Source organism: Myotis davidii, unplaced genomic scaffold, assembly GCF_000327345.1.
Source record: "Myotis davidii unplaced genomic scaffold, ASM32734v1 scaffold208, whole genome shotgun sequence".
In the NCBI taxonomy this organism is placed as follows: Eukaryota; Metazoa; Chordata; class Mammalia; order Chiroptera; family Vespertilionidae; genus Myotis; species Myotis davidii.
Genome location: NW_006299706.1, coordinates 788477 through 809259, shown reverse-complemented (window position 1 = coordinate 809259; position 20783 = coordinate 788477). Strand labels below are relative to the sequence as shown.

Sequence of the window (20783 nt, the reverse complement as noted above, 5' to 3'; positions counted from 1 at the left end):
AATAGCAATTAACAAATTTATGTGTCCCTTTTTCTGTGCTCATTCTGGCGCGTGCACACACACACACATATTCATGGGTTTTTCTTGTGTTTACAACACGGGGCGTTCTAGCATGCGTGTTCCTCTGCAGCGTGCTTTTTTTGCTGGTTAATTTAACATTCTATCATGCCTAAATTTCCTCCAGGTGAATACAAATAGATCGCAACACTTTTTTTTAACTGTGAGTACTGTTCCATAGCCTGAACGTGTCATGATTTCCTCTACTCTTCTTGCATAGATGGACATTAAAAGGTTTTGCAGACTTTGGCCAAGTAGAAGCAGTTTAGATCTAAAAACATTTGGCTAGAACTGACTTCAGCCATTTTGAAACAGTTATTTTACCAAGGTCAGTCAAAGAACTAAACAGAAGCGCTGAAATCCCCATAATTCAGCTTTTGTGAGCCATCTCCCACTCTGTACACGCACACTGTGCCCCTAGCAGCGTGCTGGGGAAAGGAGTGTGTGCGCAAGAAGGGATAGTGTGTCAGGGGATGTCTTGTTCATGGTCTTAATTCCACAAACGTTTCGGGATCAACTTCGTGCCAGGTGCTGGGGATGCGGGAGCTTCCTGTGGAGTCGACTGCAGACCCCCGTTGGTGCTCCCTGGGAATATTGGGAGTGGAGAGTTGAGCATAATTTCTAGAATACCTAATATTGTTAATCGCCTTTCAGATATACTGCAATCTATGTACACCATTTAAAAAACCGATAGCTCTGATAAAAGGTAAAGTCAGCAGCGTAACAGGTGCCGAGAAGGAGGAGTCCAAAGGCTGGAAGCATTTAAGGAGATCTGCAAGGACAGGTTGGACTTGTAATAGGTGGCAACAGAGGGAGAAGCAGGCCGCGTGGACTGGGATGCAGAGGCATGGGGAGATGAGAGGCTCTTGTCTTCCGTAGCCCGGGTGAGAGGTACAAGGGGCTGGAACTGTAAATGCACATTTAAGGGAAAATTTGGAGGTGGCAGACAAGGTAAGACTTGGCAACTACCTGATTTTTTGATGGAGGAAGGCAGACAGGCAGCAAAGATGACTCAGGTTTCTCCCCTTAATAACTAAGAGGAGAAGGGTGCCATTATCAGCAGTAAGAGCAGCAGGAGGGGGCTGGCCTGAGGGGAAAGGTGAATTTGGTTGGAATATGCGGCGTTTGCGGTAATAGTAGGAGAGCTAAGTGAACAGATTATCTAGGCATTTGGAAATTCAAGTCTTAAGCTTCAGGACAAGGTGGTGGCTGGAGAGAATAGATTTGACAGTTTCTGAAGAGGCTAGTTTATGTTGAGGGAGTGGATGAAATCAAGCTGGGGAAGAAAGAAGAGGCCCTTAAAACCTTGGCGACTAATTATATGTAAAGGGCGGCCGAAAGGGGCAGGGGCAGACATAAGGAAAAACGGGTGTGAGGAGACGGTCGGTGCTGTGTCACCAAACCGTGGGAGGAGACTTTATAAAGAGCGCTCAGTCCACAGGGAGCCAGTGTCAGACTGAAGTTTAAGAGGAGGAATTTATGGCCCCGTTAGCAAGCGTCACCGCCCTTCTCCAGGACTATGTGGAGCCTTTGGAACAGGAAAGGGGACAGTGGGCCTCGGTGGGAGAAGGAAATGGACCATGACATCCAGGCTGAGTGAGGAGGTGTGTGACACCAGGACGGGGATGAGTGGGCCGGCTGGCTGCAGCCGCAGTGGAATCACATCACAAGGGGAGGAAGTTGTACCAACAGGGACGTGCCCATCGGTGAAGAGCAGGGTCAGCAAGTGCAGCCTGTTTTGTAAATGAAGTTTGTCCCCGAACTCGGGAGTGTCACAAAAGTGGTTGCCACAAGGTGTTCCTTGCGGCAAGTAAAGGAGGCCAGGTTCATATCCTCCTCATTCGTGCTCGTCATCCTCCCCAAAGGAAGGCTGAGCCACGGCTTAGATACACCGTTTGGTCAGTTACGTGTTGATGTGTCCTTTGCAGTTGGCTGCTTTCATCCTGAGTTCCTGAGCCACGGCTTAGATACACCGTTTGGTCAGTTACGTGTTGATGTGTCCTTTGCAGTTGGCTGCTTTCATCCCAGCTGAGTTCCTGTCCGCTCTTACAGGTTACAGGTCTCGCTGCAGAATGCTAGGCTACATTTAACATCTAGCAAGAAATAGCATTTAGAGCCCCCTAGGCCTTGAGACCCCTGTCCTGCCTGACAGTTTCCACGTTGTGTGTGGCTGCTTTTGTGCTGCAGTTTAGGATTGCCTGACCCTTTCCAGAGAAGGTTTGCCGGCCCCTGGAAGCGTCTCCGGGTTTGAGGTTTGGTGGTGGCCCCGCTGGAGTCACAGTGAGGCTGAGAAGCTAGATGAGTGGTGGTCATCGGGGAACTCCACAGCCAGGAGAGCATGAGGGGGCGTGGCAGGGATGCTAAAACCCCCTAATGGCAACAGAGGATGTGGTTATTGAAAAGGGGTCCCGCCTGCAGGTCCTGGCCCCTCAGGAGAATCAGACAAGGGGACAAGCATGAGGAAGCAGTGGTCCCAGCTGTTGCCCCTTCAACCTCATGTCCACCACACACACACATGCACACGCACACACATGTACACACATACACACATCTGCGAGTCCCACAGGAAGGTACCAAAGTATTTTCTGACAGCCCCACCCTGGGTCTCCCACCTCCACCCCCGCCTGGGAGAGGATGAGCACGGGTGTGTGTGCTGGGGGAGAGGCAAGTGCTCGGTGTTCTGGTAAGTGTATGGCAGTTTGTGAGCACATGGTGTGGCTGTGCCCATGGAACTGGGTTCTGAAGGACACAGAATATAACCATGGAAACAGCTGTTGGGAGGGAGCTAAGGGAGTGTGGAGGGCGGGGCTGAGGTCTCCAGGAGTGACCCTGCCAGCTCCTCATCCAGGTGAGCTGGTGGTTTGGTTAGAAGCTAGTGCCAGCGTCCCTTCCACGCCTGAGCACCACGCCAGGTATGAGCACGTGGGTCCATTTTCTAAGGAATCCTCCGTCCGCCCCAAAACCAGATTCTGGCGGTGATGAGCCGAGGAGCCTGTGTGCTCCGGCTGCCCTTGTGGGGAGGGGGTCTTCTGTCATAGCCGCACAGGACTGGCTTCTAATCACCCAAAGGATAGATTTTAGACACAAGGTGTCTGTGCTGCAGTCCATACCCTGGTCCCCTGGCCCCTTTGCATTTAGGCTATTGTTCTCTTTTTGTTTTAATATGTTTTTATTGATTTCAGAGAGGAAGGGAGGGGGAGAGAGAATCATTGATTGACTGCCTCCTGCACGCCCGCAACTCAGGCATGTGCCCCTTGGCGGGAATCAAACCTGGGTCCCTTTAGCCCACAGGCCAATGTTCTCTCCACTGAGCCAAACCAGCTAGGGCTCTTTCTGTTTCTTTTGGAAAGAAAATATCTGTTTGTTTTTATTTTTAAAGGGTAAGTGTTTTGCTGAGTGGAAGACTCATTCTCAGCTCCCTAAAATTCTGCCAAAGGGAACAGAGCAAGTTGGGTTGCTGGAGCGGCCGTGCTGCTCCTGGGAGCTCTGTGTGTGCACTTCCTGCTCCTCTCTCTTCTCTTTGGTGGGTGAACGGCAGTGCTTACGAGGTGGGCAAGCCATCCTTGCTGGGTCCCCAGCCCTCATCCCACACACTTTCCAGCCACTGGAAATCAGGGACAGCACCCCTTCCCCTGGCTCACCACTGCTCATGTCCCTGTTCGTCTTCTCGTCCTGCAGGGGTGTTCTTTCGGCAGATACTACCCCGGTCCATTTCAAGGCTATGAGCACAGCACGCGCCGGCACCAGCAGCCAGGGCCAGGATCTTATCCGAAGAGTTTCCAGCTTCAGCAAATAGAGTTTCTCAAGGGGCGGCTCCCAGAAGTGCCCCTCATTGGACAGCAGGCACCACCAGCACCGTCACCCCTCCTCCCTGAACCCTGGCCACGGTTTCCAGGACCGCCTGCCCGAGGCTGGCAGCGGGAGATCTGGGGTGTCCCCAGGGGTGTGCCTCTCAGAAGCCAGGTACGCCCCAGAGGATTCTGGCCGCCTTCCCCACGCGGCAGGGCCGTGCCGTGGGGAGGTATTGATCGGCTGTCCTCACATTTCCAGGCACTGAGCATCGGCCAGGATCAGGAGCAAAGGGTCTTAGAGCTCCTGCAGGAGCGTGGCGAAGGGAAGGCCACCACAGCACATGACCTGGCTCGGAGGCTCCAGGCCCCAAAGAAGGAAATCAACCACATCTTATACTGCCTGGAAGACAGGGGTGTGCTGCACAGGGAGGCGGGAACGCCCCCTTTGTGGAGAATCGCAGCTCCCGTTCAGGCTCTGACCCAGCACAGCCGAGTAGCGACAGCAGACGGCTGGAGCCAGGGAGCTCCAGACCCAGCCCCCAGCTGGGACACCGCAGGCAGGAGCCCCGCGTCCGACTCGGAGGACCCCCCTGAGCCTGCAGACATGGCCGAGATCAAGGAAGACATCTGCAACCACCTGTTTGACGTGGTCAAGTCCTCCGCCCTGAATTTGGCTAAAAATATCGGCCTCTCGAGAGCCCGCGATGTCAATGCCGTACTGATCGACTTGGAAAGGCAGGGGGACGTGTACAGGGAAGGGACAACCCCTCCAATCTGGTACCTGACGGACAAGAAGCGAGAGAGGATACAAATGAAGAGAAGTACGAACAGTGTCCCCGAAGCCACGCAAGCTGCTATCCCTGAGACCAAAACAGACGCGGAGCTTCCCGCCTGTAACTCACCCGCGCCAGATGCCTCAAACGAAGCCGCCACAGAAAACGTGGAGAATGGGCAGGAGCCGGTCATCAAGGCAGAAAGTAGGCCACAGGTCTCCCCAGAACCAGTGAAACCGAAACCACCTGTTTGTGACAATGGCCCCTCAAAACCTGGGTATGTGGACTTTGAGAATGGCCAATGGGCCACAGATGACATCCCAGATGACTTGAATAGTATCCACACAGCCCCAGGGGAGTTTCGAGCCATCATGGAGATGCCCTCCTTCTACAGCCATGGCCTGCCACGGTGTTCGCCCTACAAGAAACTGACTGAGTGCCAGCTGAAGAACCCCATCAGCGGGCTGCTAGAATATGCTCAGTTCGCTAGTCAGACCTGTGAGTTCAACCTCATAGAGCAGAGCGGACCTCCCCATGAGCCTCGGTAAGAGACCCCAGGAGCCGGATGGACCTAGGGCTGGGTCAGGCGCTCTTGATCCTGACAGTTTGCTGACTCCTGAGCAGTGTTGTGTGGTGGCCCCCGACTTCTCCCTCTTCCTTTCTGCCCTGAGGCTGAAGCACCCTTGTTGGCCCTTCCTCTAAATCAGGGGTGGGGAGCCTTTTGTCTGCCAAAGGCATTTGGATATTTATAACAGCATCTGCTTAATTATAATTCACTGAATATAAATGATGTCGCTATGAAAAGAGCTCCTAGATTTACTGAATTTTGAGTCCCGCCTGTAGTTGCCTTGGCAGGGCCAGACCCAATGATTTCGAGGGCCTTTATATGGCCCGTGGGCCGGACGGTCCCCACCCCTGCTCTAGATCATGAGCAAGGAATGTAGACCGCAGACCAGCCAGAATCCTGGCTGAGCAAAGGGAAGGTTGACCCCATTGGCTAAAATGAAGCTTCTTGGGAAATGCTTAGCTTTCATGCATCCATGTCATGTCTGCCTCTGAAGGCCAGAGGCCATGAAGACTCGGCTCCCTTGCCGTTCCCCCTTCCCCACACTAAGTCCCCAGGGTGGTCCAGGAGCAGGTGGGGGGTGGGGGGCGGCTGCACACACCAGCAAGGGCAGCTTGTGCTGCCAGCAGCAGTGGATTCCAACCCACCCCCAGCCCCTTTCCGCGGGGACAGGACGGGGTAGAGCACGCAAGGCTGCCCGCCCACCAAGTGGCGGTTCCCATCTCACCTCCTCTGCGCGGGTGGGTGGGCTCCACTTGCTGCTGCTCCTAAACTGTGAAACCAGAGGTGACCTCGCTCAGACAGTGGCCGGCTCCTGCAGGCCGGCGGACAGATTGAGGAAGACAGGCCGGCCCAGAGGGAGCTGCTCACGCTGAGTGGCTGCACACCAGCTAGCGAGGGCGGGAGAGGCTAACCTGGGCTGTTGGCTAAGGGCAGGATTCCCAGCTTCCCCGTTCTCCCTCCTCGCGCCGTCTTAATCACTCGGCGATGGCGTCGCGGGAGAGCTGTTAAGGAGAGGACGTGTGTCCGTCCAGAAGTGGCAGGGCCTGGGCTGGCTTGTTAGTTTGGGGTAGAGACTGGATGGCCGTCCTGCTCGCTCACGTTCCTTTGTCCCTGTCCCCAGGGTTGGGGACAAGCAGTGGGTTTGGTGGCTAACCTTTCTTTGGACCCAGCTATAAGAAACATTGATGCCATATGCACATATTTCAGAAGACCTGGGAAATAAGAAATTTGACTTACTTTTTCTAAATGAAATCCCAGATTGAGCAGAGAGCTGGACAAATTTGAAAGCTTGAACAAAGGAAGTCTAAGCTCAGGCCGGAGGCCTAGAACAAGTGCGTTTTGGCTTTCTACGTACCAGGGGCATTCCTTTCGTCACAGGCTTCAGATAGAGCTGTAGAGTGACTCAGCACAAACCGTGAGAGTGAATGTCCTGTGGGTAGGCTGGGACAGAAACAGGCCCAGGAAGTGACAGGTGTTGGGGCAGGAGACTGACTGTAAGAGCCTTCGCTTGCCTTAGGACCTGCCCTGGGGTGGCCGGTCTGCTGCAGCTGCTTTAGGAAGAAGGCTTGGTTACTAACAAGGCTGTAATGGTGACTTTTGCTCCGGGGTCCTCAAACTACGGCCCGCGGGCCACACGCAAATACAAATGTTGTATTTGTTCCCGTTTTGTTTTTTTACTTCAAAATAAGATATGTGCAGTGTGCATAGGAATTTGTTCATAGTTTTTTTTTTTAAACTATAGTCCGGCCCTCCAACGGCCTGAGGGACAGTGACCTGGCTCCCTGTTTAAAAGTCTGAGGACCCCTGACATGGATCGTCATTTTTATAGACTTTATCTCAGTTCATTGTTGGGAGAGAGTGGGTTTCCCCTGAGCTCGTCTCACATCACCTGTGGCCGTGTTTGCTCTAATGAGCCAGGGGGACAGAGTCACTGGCTGCTTGGCTTCTGAAAAGCAGGGACAGGCTGAGCCTCCAAAGGACAGGAGTCCCTGGCCTGCCCTCCATGCCCTCCGCCAGTCGCACGGCCCCGTAGAGCAGCAGCAGTTCCAGGGCGCAGATCTCTTTGGAGAGGGCAGACGGGAGGCCTAGGCTAGTGTTCACACATCTAATCACTTTCCATCAAGATTTAAATTCCAAGTGGTCATCAGTGGCCGAGAGTTCCCCCCGGCTGAAGCTGGCAGCAAGAAAGTGGCCAAGCAGGATGCAGCCATGAAAGCCATGACCATCCTGCTCGAGGAGGCGAAAGCCAAGGACAGTGGCAGACCCGAAGAGTCCTACTACCCTTCCTTCGAGAAAGAGGCAGAGAAGGTAGGTGTCGCCCTCGGCGAGGGTGTCCGTTCCTTTCCTGCCGGTGAAGGAGCAGGGCCTTCTCTGCTCTTCTAGAAGCGTCTGGCCCAGCAGCTGAGGCCGTGTCTGAGTCAGCTGCTGCTGTGCCCCAACCACCCCCTCACCAGGAGTTGAAAGAGACATGGAAGATTACCGAGTCCATCTCCTCTCGCAGATAGGGAGACTCAGCCAGGCCCCAGTGGCTCAGTGGTTGAGCGTCGACCTAGGACAGTGATGGCGAACCCTTTGAGCTCGGCGTGTCAGCATTTTGAAAAACCCTAACTTAACTCTGGTGCCGTGTCACATACAGAAATTTTTTGCTATTTGCAACCATAGTAAAACAAAGATTTATAGTATTGATATTTATTTTATATATTTAAATGCCATTTAACAAAGAAAAATCAACCAAAAAAATGAGTTTGCGTGTCACCTCTGACATACGTGTCATAGGTTCACCATCACTGACCTATGAGGTCACGGTTCGATTCCCGGTCAGGGCACATGCCTGGGTTGTGGGCTTGATCCCCAGCAGGGAGCATGCATGTGGCAGGTGATAATGATTCTCATCATTGATGTTTCTCTCTCTCCCTCTGAAATCAATAAAAAAAATTTTTTTAAAGAGACCCAGAACCTCTAACTCACCCTTCCCTGTGATGCTTAAAAACCCCACAGCCCTGTTCCTTCGGAAGCCCAGCCTAATGTGTGGCTGACCAAAAGAAGTTCTCCTCCCCCGCCCTCTCCCCATTCCCGCTCTGTGATGGGCTAGCCAATGTTTTCTCACTATCTGTGCTGTGTTTTTCCTTGTCTCTCGTTTTCCGCAGACTGCAGAGTCCCCGTCCACCACCCCTCCAGCACCTTCCTTCTTATCTGGGAAGAACCCCGTCAGTACATTGCTTGAGTGTGTGCACAAGTTGGGGAGCTCCTGCGAATTCCGCCTCCTATCCAGAGAAGGCCCCGCCCATGACCCCAAGTACATCTCTTGTGTCATGTATCTCTGCTGAGGTTTTCTCAAAAAAAGAGAGAGCTACAGTTCTTCTTGCCTCCTCCGAGATGGCAGATGATTTCACGGAGCAGTCACTCCTGTTCTCAGTGTGGAAGACGGGGGGCCTTGAGGGCACGGTTGCTGCTCGTGGAGCAGAGAATCTGGGACTAGGAATTCAGAGGGCGAAGCAGGGACCAAGCGCTCGGGGGGTACACGGCGTGGAGGTTTCCTGGCAGTGGGACAAATCGGGGCAAGCCCTGGGCCTACCTGACAAGCTCTGCTCCGAGGCTCCGCAGACTTAGATGTTCAGGAGGAGGAGGTGAAGCTAGGCCGATGCTTAAATGCTGAGCAGGGTCAGCCAGGCTCAGAGACGGGGCAGGAGGAGGGAGAAAGGCGCCAGCTCTTCAAGGCACAGAGGTGAGGTGTGCCGGGAAGCGGCAAGTCCTAAAGGACGACCGCTGACACAGGCGAGGCAAATCCCTCCATCACCCCCATTTTAATCCTCTCTCTCCCGCCAGGTTCCAGTACTGTGTTGCAATGGGAAACCACACGTTCCCCACCGTGAGTGCCCCCAGCAAGAAAGCGGCCAAGCAGATGGCCGCCGAGGAGGCCATGAAGGCCCTGCACGAGGAGGCCACCAACTCGGCATCTTCCGATAACCAGGTGAGGTCATTTTCGACTCGGAAGAGGCCGGTCATGTTTAGCAACAGGATGGCTTAGGATTGCCCAGGGGTCCCTCGGTCTCCTTCAGTGTTTACGGTCCCTCTTTGCTCGGCCGATTCTCTTTCAGTCCGGAGGTACCAGCACGGAGTCATTCGATAACTTGGAATCGATGCCCAACAAGGTTAGGAAGATCGGCGAGCTCGTCCGATACCTGAACACCAACCCGGTGGGCGGCCTGTTGGAGTACGCCCGCTCCCACGGCTTCGCCGCCGAGTTCAAGCTGGTTGACCAGTCCGGACCTCCTCACGAGCCCAAGTGAGTGCTCCTGTCCCGGCCGCAGCATGTGTCACAGGTGGGGGCCACCTGGACCCAGGGAAAGAAGGATGCGCATTAGCCGTGTCTCCGTGACCCCCTAGAACGGGTGGGGCGCATGCGGCCCGCGGGCCGTGTCATCTGGTCTGGCCCTGCCAAGGCAGCCGTTACGGGTGGAGCTCAAAATGTAATAAACCTAGGAGCTTTTTTCATAGCAACGGAATTTTTAAGTTGATAATTTGGTATGGCCGGTGAATGCTGTTAGAAATATCCAAATGGCCCTTGGCAGAAAAAGGTTCCCCACCCTGCCCTAGACGATGAGCCATCTTGAGATTATAGTCACTTTTCCAATGAGTAGGATCCTTTTTAATTTTAACTAATTTTAATTTTCAAGAAAATCAGGCTGATTCAAAAAGTATGCAACGAAAGGTCTCATTTCGAACACAGACTCTAGTTCCCTCCCCACACTCCCCATACACTATTACCAACTGACTGAGTCGCTCTAGAAGTTTCCAGGCATACATTAGCATGTTTTTCTTGTTTTAAAAATAAGTATTTAACATGTTCTGTGCCAGGCCTTGACCCCTTTCCTTACCAGTAGAGATTACCAATCAGCATGTACAGATCTGGCCGGCTCCTGCACCGCTGTTAAACCAGAGATATGAAAGGTCTCTTCTGAAACAGATACCCGTGTAGTTTACCTAATTTAAGAATGTTGCTGCCGTTGAAGCACCCACCCTTACATAATCTATTTAACCCATTTCCAATGACACTTAGGTTGGTTCTGGTCTTACTATTAAACACACTCCTCAGTCACTGTCCTTCTACATATGTCTGCTTACATGTCTGTAGTACACATTTTCAGGAATTTCTGGGCAAACATGGGTCATGTACCTTTTTTTAAGTTTTTTTTTTTAATAGGTAATAGACTATCCAAATTAAAATTACTCAAAAATAAAATATATAAAGCTCATTCTCACCCATTCTCCCTTTGGCCCAACTCTCATCTACACACACACACACACACACACACACCCAACACACCAACATGTACTAACTTTGTTATTATGTATCCTTTCATAGTACCCTCGTATAAATACAAGGAAGTATGTATATTGATCTCCAGCTTGCTTTCCACGTATAACAGTATTACCTTGGAGCGGAGCGTTTCCATGTTACTTTGTATTCTTTGTATATGGCTACAAAGTGCAGTGTGCCAATGTCATGATTTATTCAACCAGCCCTTATTGATGACCACTTGGATTGTTTCCAAACTTTTGCTATGATAAACAAGGCTGCAGTGAATAACATGTACATACAGAATTTTGGCAAATATTGCTAAACTTTCCTCCAGTGAGAATCATACCAGTTTATGCTTATACCAACAATACAGGGTGGGCAAAAGTAGGTTTATAGCTGTGAGTACACAGAGTTTATGCTTATATTATTATTTTATTAATTATTGTATTATTTCCATATGAATAATTTTCAAACCTACTTTTGCCCCACCCCATATATAAAAATGGCTTTTCCCTTACACCATGACCAGTATGGTATTACAACATTTTTATCTTTGCCATTCTAAAATGTGAAAAATGGCACCAAAGATTATTCTACATTCAGATATTTATCATAATTTACCATATTAATAGATTAAAGGAGAAAAACCAATCGATGTATCTCTCACTTCACTGTTTCTCTTCCCCTCCTTTCCATTCTCTCTGAAAATCAATGGAAAAAAATATCCTTAGGTGGGGATTTTTTTTTTAAACCTGGTACTTTGACCAGCGTGCACCCCACTTGAGAACAGTCAACATCGACGAGGCCAGAAAAGGTCCTCTCCTGGGCACGATGCATTTAGGATGTGTCACGGGCTCCACCCTTGGTTAAAGCCACAGGCTCCTCGTTCACACCCTTCGCACTCCCCTCGTCCTTTAACCTCCATCTGTGGCAGGTTTAGTCCATTTCCTCTTTCACTTCTGTAAAACTTTCCATACAGTCCTCCCTAGGGCTTCAAATCAGTCATTCACTCAGAACCTGAGAACTCATTGTGAACCAGATTAAAGGCATGAAAAGCGCCCCTGAATGTACTGCAGACACGGAAGCACAGCACAGGGCTTCCTGGAGGTGAATGCAAGGGACTGTGGGGACACAGTGCACACTGGCCAGTGTCCTTGGGGAGTCGAGGAAGGCTGCACTGAGGAGGGAAAATACTAATTTAGAAGCTACGTTTATTGAACGTCTGGCACAGTAACACACTTTACTCCTTAATGTGAGTCATGCTGGGTCCTCTTTTTTTCCTTTCTCTCTGTCCTTGGCAACCTTCACTAATTTTTTTTTTACCTTTTTTGTTTGTTTTTATCCTCCCTCGAAGATATTTTTCCATTGATTTTTAGAGAGAGTAGAAGGGAGGGGAGAGACAGAAACATCGATTGGTTGCCTCCTGCCTGGTACTCGACCGGGCTGGGGATCAAGGCATGCACCCTTGACTGGAATCGAACCCACGGGCCGACGCTCTGCCCACTGAGCCAAACCGGCTATGGCTTACGACTTTTAATATCAAAATGCTGGAGACCTTTTCAGAGCGCCAGACTCCTCGATCCAGCCGCTTGCTTGCCGCTTCTCGGACGGACACCTCAAAAGCAGCACTCTTGATTTTTGCTCCCTCAACCTCTCTGCCCTTGCATCCCATCTCAGTAAATGACACCACTCTCCATCCGTGAGTTCTGATATGTCTACAATTTCCATCCCAAATCCTTCATCTTTCCAGCTCCACTTACCCTCTAGGCTAAGCACCCTCTTCTCTCACAGAACCCAGGGCAGTAGTCACCTGACCTCCCTACTTTAGTCATTCAACCAGTATTTGTGGAGTACGTCTTGTTTGTTAGTGCAGGAGCCCGATAGTCATCAATAGTCACGTAAAGAAACGTGAGCTCTCGTGTTCGACATGTATGACAAAGGGCTTGAGTGGCATGTGCATGAGAACCTCCGTGCATGACCTGAGTCTGGAGGGGCGAGGGCTTCTCTGAGAAGGAGGGAGATTAAGAGGGAAGTGGGGGGTTCTAGGCGGAGGAGATAGTCGCCTGCGGTGGGAGGAGAGCAGAGCTGCTAGGCAGCTGCAGGAAGCCTGGTGGGCGGAGCAGACAGCGCAGGGCGCCCGGCGGTGAGACGAGCTGATGGGAGGCCACGGGCCGTGGAGGCGCCATGCTGCTGCCTTCCCCGCACTGAGAGGTTCTAACTGAGGGGCTGCCACCTGCCCCCACCCCCGGTGTTCTCTTCCCGGCCTTCTCCCACTGCGTTTTTGTACTGTTTCCTTTCCTACCCAGAGAAAACTATGTCAGACCTTTGCCCCTTTCTTCAGATTTCCACCAAAATCCCTCTTCCTCACTCTGAACTGGTGATCTCAGTTCACACCTAATTGAGAAAAGAGCAATAATCACATGACCAGCACTTCACCTTGGCCATCAGCAAAGCCACCTCCCTGCCTGCTTCTGCGCTTCTGCCTGCACCCCCTGCCGGAAGCACCCTTCCTCCATCGCTGTGCCTGGCCCTTCCCCCTCGCCCGCCCCTCCGGGTCCCTCCCTCCCTCGGCACCAGGCTGCGTACCCCTGTCAGCCCGCAGACGTGCCCACGCCCGACCTCGGCACCTTCCCCTGAGCCCCCCTCCCAGCCACACCTCTCCATTATCTGTAGTCTTTGTCGTCACTTTAACTCATTCCAGGAGCTTTTCCCCAGCATTTTGCTAAAAAGGCTGACCACCAGCCACATGTGGTTACTGAGCATTTGAAATGTGGCTGGTGTGACTGAGGAACTGAATTATTAATTGTATTGAATTCTAATCAAAGTTAATAGCCTCGTGTGGCTAGTATCTACCATACTGGGCAGTGCGGCGCTAAGGATTCTAACTGCACAGTTCACAGATTTTATCATCGACACATACATGATACATGTGCAAACACATGAACAGCCGTGAAATTCTCCACCTGGCGGGGACCCACCATGCTAGCCCCGCCCCCCCCCCCCCCCCCAGGGTCTTTCACCCACTGTCCCTGTCCCTGCCCTTCACCGGCCGTCAGCCCACCACCCTGCGGCACCTCTGGCGCCAGCACGATAGAGTGAAGGCATTCAGTGCCTTGGGTGAGCAAGGACTAGCGAGAAGCTCGGTTCCCGTGACCGCCTGAGCTGCCCAGCCACGATCTGAAGCCTTTCCCATATGCAGGTGGATTAGCCAAAGCAGGGTCTCCAGCCCGCAGATCAGGGTGTTTGAAAGCTAGGCTGCTTGGACTCTGGTTGGAGAGACGCTCCAGCCATTTTGCTCCATCCTGTTCTTCCCTCTATACGTGTGAGACCCCCTCCCCCGGGCCCGCAGCGGCACTGCCCACCTCCCTGCTTACTCCAGCCCTTTAAGTCAGAGTCACATGCCAAGGTGCTCCCCCCCAGCCATCCCACGGCTTCCAGGAATCGGAAAACAGCTCCTCATGAAAGTTTGGTTCCCTGGTCTAAGGCAGACTTGACGTTCTGACCTAAGTAACCGTCCAGGTTATATCCGAATCTAGCAAAAACCACACTGCGACCCCGGAATGTCCAAAGTCCGGGCACTGCTGCCTTGGAGAGCTGTGACGGGGATGGGGCCGATGTGGGCTGCCTCTTAAGCAAAACTCGCGTTTCCTACACCTGCCGGCAATTCAGATGCTTGTCTTTGTCCCCTGCCTCTCCTCCCAAAGGTTTGTTTACCAAGCAAAAGTTGGGGGTCGCTGGTTCCCAGCCGTCTGCGCGCACAGCAAGAAACAAGGCAAGCAGGAGGCAGCGGACGCCGCCCTCCGCGTCCTGATTGGGGAGAACGAGAAGGCAGAGCGCATGGGTTTCACAGAGGTAACCCCAGTGACAGGGGCCACTCTCAGAAGAACTATGCTCCTCCTCTCGAGGTCCCCAGATGCACAGCCAAAGACAGTTAAGCCGTCTCCTTTTGTGCTATCTTCCTTGGGGGTGCAGCCAGCTCCGCCGGGTGGAGTTAGCTTTCCGTTGCTAGTCTGTGCATCATTCCCGGGCTTTCATATTAGCCTCCTAGGACGTGGGCGGGGACAGCAGGTCTGCGAGGGGACAGGACGGTCCACCGGCGAGTGAGCGCGCTCTCCCCGCCCACTCAGGCCTGGGGGCCGCGGCCGGCCCCGGGCCCTGACTCGGCCTCCTGTCCCCGCAGCTCCCTCTCACCGGCAGCACCTTCCACGACCAGATCGCCATGCTAAGCCACCGGTGCTTCAACGCGCTCACCAACAGCTTCCAGCCCTCCCTGCTGGGCCGTAAGATCCTGGCTGCCATCATCATGAGGAAAGACTCCAAAGACCTGGGCGTCGTGGTCAGCCTGGGTACAGGTCGGTGAGGCTGCCCCGCCCCCGCCCACACGGCACCTGGAGGTGGCCTTGTCCTCCCCTGGAGTCCCCTGGGGCGGGTGTACGATGGGAACACAGGCGATTACACGTCCGTTTAGCTCCAGATCATTGGTGCGGGGGTGCGTGCTCATCCCCAGGGAAGGGAGGACGGGAGGCAGGATCTGATGAAGTGCGGCCGTTCACGCCCTAAGACCGAGCAGGCCCCCCCACCCCATTCATCGTCACTGTCCTTTGGACATTCACGCGTCCTTCCTTCCTTCCTTCCTTCCTTCCTTCCTTCCTTCCTTCCGGTCCCGCCAGGCAATCGCTGTGTGAAAGGAGACTCCCTGAGCCTGAAGGGCGAGACCGTCAACGACTGCCACGCGGAGATCATCTCCCGCAGGGGCTTCATCAGGTGCGCGGCCGGGCCAGCCCCTCCCGACACCCCCAGACGGGCCAGCCCCTCCCGCCCCCACGGGGGCTCCCACACCCCCACAGTGACAGCCTTCACACCGGGACCAGGCTACACCAGTGCTCGGCCGGCTGCTACATGCCCTCGCTTTCTCTGCCAGCTCTGCCCACAACAGCCTCCTGGTCCTGGGCCTCCCCTCTGCGTGAGGTCTGTACACAGCCCTGGCCCGCCAGCCGCCACCTCGGCCACTCTCCTTCCACCGACGGGAGGCCCAGGGAGAAGCCGCTGCTCTGCCCGGCAGCCCTGCTCCTGCCAGAGCGGGAGCCGTTGGCAGAAGTGAACTGACCTGAAAGGCCAACTTGGCTTTAAGAAATGCCCAGGCCCTGGGGAGGCCCCGGGCCTTCCTGCCCGAGAAACTGCAAGGGCTGCAGCGTTAGGCACCTCCCTACCGGGGGCAGATCCCAGAGGCGGCTGCTCCCCAGGCTCCCACTGTCTCTGACCCGACTTCCTCCTGCAGGTTTCTCTACAGCGAGCTGATGAAGTTCAACCCCCAGACGGCGAAGGACAGCATATTTGAGCTCGCGAAGGGAGGGAAAAAGCTGCAGATCAAGAAGACCGTGTCGTTCCACCTCTACATCAGGTCTGTGCCGCCCGAGCGGGCCCTGCCGGCTCCAGGCGGGGTGTGGACTGCTCTCCTAGTCCGTAAACAGCGAGTCCGTGGGCCCCACTCCGCTCTGTACGGACCTGGAATGGAATGACTCCCACAGACGCTTCTGCCCACCCCCGCCTCCCACCACACGGGACAGTTCTTGAGCCCAGGGGAGGGAGAGAAACCTCTGCCTGGGCGAGTGTTAACAGGGGCCCTGTCCTGCAGCACGGCCCCGTGTGGGGATGGTGCGCTCTTTGACAAGTCCTGCAGCGACCGCGCGGTGGAGAGCACAGACCGCCACTACCCCGTCTTCGAGAACCCCAAGCAAGGCAAGCTCCGCACCAAGGTAGAGAACGGTGAGTGCAGCCGCCTCCCCCACCGGGGCTCTGCTGCGCCCAGGCTCCTCTGGACGCCCCGGGCACCGCTGCCGGGGTTTTGCCATTAACTGCAGGGGTTGGAGGGTCCCGTTTACAGGGAGCGGGAAGGTCTGGGGGGAAATGCGCAGGAAGATGAGGATCGGGGAGGAGGCAGAGGTGCCCTCGCCCTGAGAGCGCCTGGCTGGAGTAGCAGCATGGGAGTCGGCCCCCAGCTAGTCCTCTCACAGCCATGGGATGGATAGAGCCGCCCGGGGCGTGCTTCGGCCCAGGGCCGCTGTGGGTCTGACCCAAGCTCTCACGCAGGGGAAGGCACGATCCCCGTGGAGTCCAGTGACATTGTGCCCACGTGGGACGGCATTCGGCTCGGGGAGCGACTCCGCACCATGTCCTGCAGTGACAAAATCCTCCGCTGGAACGTGCTCGGCCTGCAAGGGGCACTGTTGACCCACTTCCTGCAGCCCGTGTACCTCAAGTCAGTCACACTGGGTAAGGGCCATCCTGGGAGCCAGCCCAGCCTATCATTCTAGGCCCAGCTCTCAGCAAACCGCGTGCTTCGTTGCCAAGAGTGAGCACAGTGTCTCCGCTTTTCAGAGTGTGTGTGAGTCAGTAATGGATGCTGAGCGCCCATCTGTCATGATGGGAAGATGGGTTTAGGCAGCAAGCCCAGGTGAGGACGTGCCAGGCAGGTCTCTTCCCGAGGAGTCCCTGAAACACGGCGGCTAGCACAGCAGTGTCTTCCTTTCTTGACCTCCACAGCCCTCCGCCTTCCCAGTTCATTCCTGGTGCCAAACGTGTGCTTTTTCTCACACCCAGGTTACCTTTTCAGCCAAGGGCATCTGACGCGGGCCATTTGCTGTCGTGTGACGAGAGATGGGAGTGCGTTTGAGAATGGACTGCGCTATCCCTTTGTTGTCAACCACCCCAAGGTGCTATGACCCGTCTGCTTTTCCCTCGCATTTTCTCCTTCTCAAGCCACCTGTTCGCAGAGCAAAAAAGTCCGCTGTGGCCCAGGGAGCCTTAGTTGGTACCCCAAGAACCTACCCTTTTCTCCTGTGAATGCCAACAGCTTTTCTCCTTTTAGTCTGGAATTAGTTTCCATCAAAGTGGGGTTAGTGTGCCTAGAGTTTCAGCCACGTAGAATCCTACGTAAATGAGGGGCAAGGTCCCGAGCCCTCACTCCCTTTGCCCCCTGAGACTCGGGTCCCTGCTTCTCCCCTTTTTCCTGAGACGTGTCCGTCCTCTCCCGCTGCTCCTGCGACTCCTAGGTTGGCCGGGTCAGCGTCTATGATTCCAAAAGGCAGTCTGGGAAGACCAAGGAGACGAGCGTCAACTGGTGTTTGGCTGACGGCTACGACCTGGAGATCCTGGACGGCACCAGGGGCACGGTGGACGGGTAAGGAGCAGGGAGCACAGCGGCTCCCAGGGACCGCGTGGCCGCCAGCCTCCAGGCTTCCAAGCGACCCACCCGCCACGGCCCCGGCCCTGGCTGAGTCACCTTTCTGTCTCCCCAGGCCACGGAATGAACTGTCCCGGGTCTCCAAAAAGAACATTTTCCTCCTATTTAAGAAGCTCTGCTCCTTCCGGGGCCGCAGGGATCTACTTAAACTCTCCTATGGTGAGGCCAAGAGAGCCGCCCGTGAATACGAGATAGCCAAGAACCACTTCAAAAAAGGCCTGAAGGACATGGGCTATGGGAGCTGGATAAGCAAACCGCAGGAGGAAAAGAATTTCCACCTCTGCCCCGTATAGTGCGACTCGGGCCTGGCGGGCGTGTCACCGGGGCGAGAGGCAGGTCGTAGCATTCCTCATGTTAGTCAAGGGTTTTGTTTTTTTAACTTTTATTTTCTCCTTCCTTTTTTTTTTTTTCTTTTTTTTAATGGAACCACAATTGGTGATACTGAGACCTCGGGGTTCCTATTTATCCTGCTTTCTTTGGGAATACCAGCCAGGTCTCACCAGGCCCCTTCTCTTTTCCCAAGCAAAGAGGTAGAGACGTGAGGGGAGAGAAAAGGGGTCTCTCTCCTTCAGCCAGCGCGGAAGCCGTCACTGAGCACCCGCAGCCCGTGTCCTCCCCAGTTCTGTTTGGGGGTTTCCATTTCCTGCCCCTCAGTGTGCTACCCTGGCCTCTTGAGGTCTTGATTAGGTTCCAGTCAACTCTGTGAGTCACATCAGGAACTGATTTCATTTGCGGATTCTGCAAGCCCCTCCGCCCCGTCGAGATTCCTTCCTGTGGTCACGTTTCTCATTTTCCTCCAAGAGGGTAAAGAGGAGACATCTCTACGAGCGGAGGAGAGCCCTGCGGCCCCGGAAGGAGCAGAGCTTCTTAGAGCCAGCTGAGGGAGGGGCAGCTCAGGTGCCCCTGCAGCCAGCGGACCGTTTCCCGGGAGCTCAGGCAGGCCCGGGGAGCAGGCCAGCTCCCAGCTGCCCCTCCCACAGCATTCCTAGGACTGTGCCTGCCGTGGGGGTGAGGGCCTCAGGCAGATCGCCTCCGGACTCGGCAGGAAGAAGGCAGAAAGGGACGTGGTCACAGCACTCTTCCACCCGCATGTCTCCCCTGACAGCCACACCCAGGGAAGCTCACGGAGCCGCGGGTGAATTAGTCCGTAAAAGAATGCCGTGAGAGTCGGGTCTTCACTGCTCCAGATAACCTGCAGTTGCACAGATTTAGATTCAGATGTAATTTTTCAAGTGCTTTTGTTCTGCCGGAGAGCTTCAGAAGGTCGTTGGGGGCAGGTCACAGGGGTCTTTAGGGGCGGGCACAGGACTGCCGCTGTAGATGGAGGGCAGGTTGTCTGCAGATCCTGTGAGGTGGAGCCCTGGGTCTGCACCTCCAGCGAATGACGCCTGTGGTCAGAGCCGTCGGCCTCCCTCTGGGCCCGTGTCAGGCGGACATACATGCTCCAGAGAAGCACAGAGGCCCTGCCACTCAGCCCGGAGCCGGCTGGCTCTTCCTCTAGAGCCAGCCTGTCAAACGCGTGTGTGAGGCATGCGGCCCGCTGGCCACAAGTTTGACAGGCTTGCTCTAGAGGGTCCCCTATCTTTACCTGTGAACATGCTGAGCCAGCAGCCTCACACGACCTTTCACCCTCCCACGCCCACACTACTGACTAGTGAACTCCCATCGGTCCCACCTCTTCAGCAATGGATACGTCCACATCCACACTTTCCTTGTGGCTACTGTTCCCCAAGATTGACCAAATGCGAAAACCCAAGTTTCATGATGCACTAAGGACGTCTCCATGGGAGCTGGTAGGGAAGCAGTGCTGTCCTCTGGAGGGAGGCCCCAGCCCGCCCCGGCCCTGTGACAGCCGAAGGCCCAGGGGCCAGTCCTGCCTCGGAGGCAGCCGCCCTGGTTCTTGAGGCCGGAGGGTGGCGCCCACTGTGCCTCTGAACCTGGGCCCTGGGGCCTCCTGCAGAGCACGGGACTCTCCAGAGACCAGAGCCCCCTCACCCGGGCTCTCCTCTGGCAGCCGTGCAGTGTGTGGCTTCTGCTGTAGGAAGAGAGCCAGGCACCTGCCCCCGTGTCTGCTGGAAACAGCCCTGTGTGGGCCCTGCCCGGCCGCACCCCGTGCCCTCGGGGTCACAGGAGGCAGAGCCCTGCCCGGAGTGTTCTCACCTTCTGTCCAGTCTTTGTTTCAAATAAGCAGGACCCCCTCCTCCCTCTCCTTTTTTTAAAAATGATTTTGTAGTTGATTTGTCTGAACCGTGGCTTGTGTGCGTTCCTGGAATAATCACTTGTAAAAACTGCCGCTGCTTGACGCTGTTTCCCTTACCCCCTGGGAAGAGACTGTTGGATTTTGGGGTCGGAGCAGTGACTCCAGGAGCAGAGGGGGCAGAGCCCGGGCCTGGACTTGGGTGCCACAGGCTGCAGTTTTTAAATAACGCTTCTGTGTGTCTCCCTGATACGTGACTAACATTATACATTCCTTCTAAAGAAATAAATAATCTGAATTGGTAGAAAACGTCAAGTCTTGGTTTCTTGGGGGAGGGGAGAGGGGGGGACGGACGGATTTCTGGCACCAGCACTAGCTGCGTCTGATACTTGGGGAGAAGGCCATCCCCGCCTGCAGAAAGGGGCCATTTCAGTGCGTCTGGGTGAGGTACGTCAGGCATCCCCCCCAATCAGAGCCCGCCCCTTAAATGTCTTGTTCCCAGAGACTTGGATGGGCAAGATTTCAAAGCCCAGAGTAAGAAAAGAGGCCATGAGACTATCACAAATCACCGACAGAATCCCACCTCTCCTGGAGGGATGTGTTTACAGCCCCTCCCTCCCCCACACACCTCGCCCCAAAAGGTGTTTTGCCTGCGGGGATGTGTGCCTGAACCAGGACTGGCTGGGTGGCTGTCCAGGAGGCGGGCCATTGCCTTTTACTGCATAGCTGGCATCCAGAATATTTCTTCGTCTTGAATTTCAAAGAGAATGCACCACTTGCCACATTGTAATTTAGTCCAGAATTTCTACAAGACTCGTGCTTGACCTTTTAAGAATGATACGCCAGAGGACA

The 20783-nt window shown here is 54.5% G+C and overlaps 1 protein-coding gene across 5 annotated transcripts in view; it reads left to right on the top strand.

Annotated features, from left to right (window-relative positions):
• Window positions 1-20240, top strand: part of ADAR (adenosine deaminase, RNA-specific) — a 21933-nt gene extending 1693 nt beyond the window's left edge. The window contains exons 1-15 of one of the 5 annotated variants that reach the window (XM_015571732.1): window positions 3736-4020; window positions 4108-5165; window positions 7313-7496; window positions 8336-8484; window positions 9015-9159; window positions 9287-9474; window positions 14196-14421; window positions 14672-14843; window positions 15162-15255; window positions 15770-15892; window positions 16127-16257; window positions 16582-16764; window positions 17092-17204; window positions 17544-17671; window positions 17790-20240. In XM_015571732.1, coding sequence (XP_015427218.1) covers window positions 4453-5165; window positions 7313-7496; window positions 8336-8484; window positions 9015-9159; window positions 9287-9474; window positions 14196-14421; window positions 14672-14843; window positions 15162-15255; window positions 15770-15892; window positions 16127-16257; window positions 16582-16764; window positions 17092-17204; window positions 17544-17671; window positions 17790-18027 — 2787 coding nt within the window. In that variant the 5' untranslated portion in view covers window positions 3736-4020; window positions 4108-4452 and the 3' untranslated portion in view covers window positions 18028-20240. The other 4 variants (XM_006775655.2, XM_015571731.1, XM_015571733.1 and 1 more) reach the window with 4 other exon arrangements.
• Window positions 20241-20783: the final 543 nt, after the last annotated feature.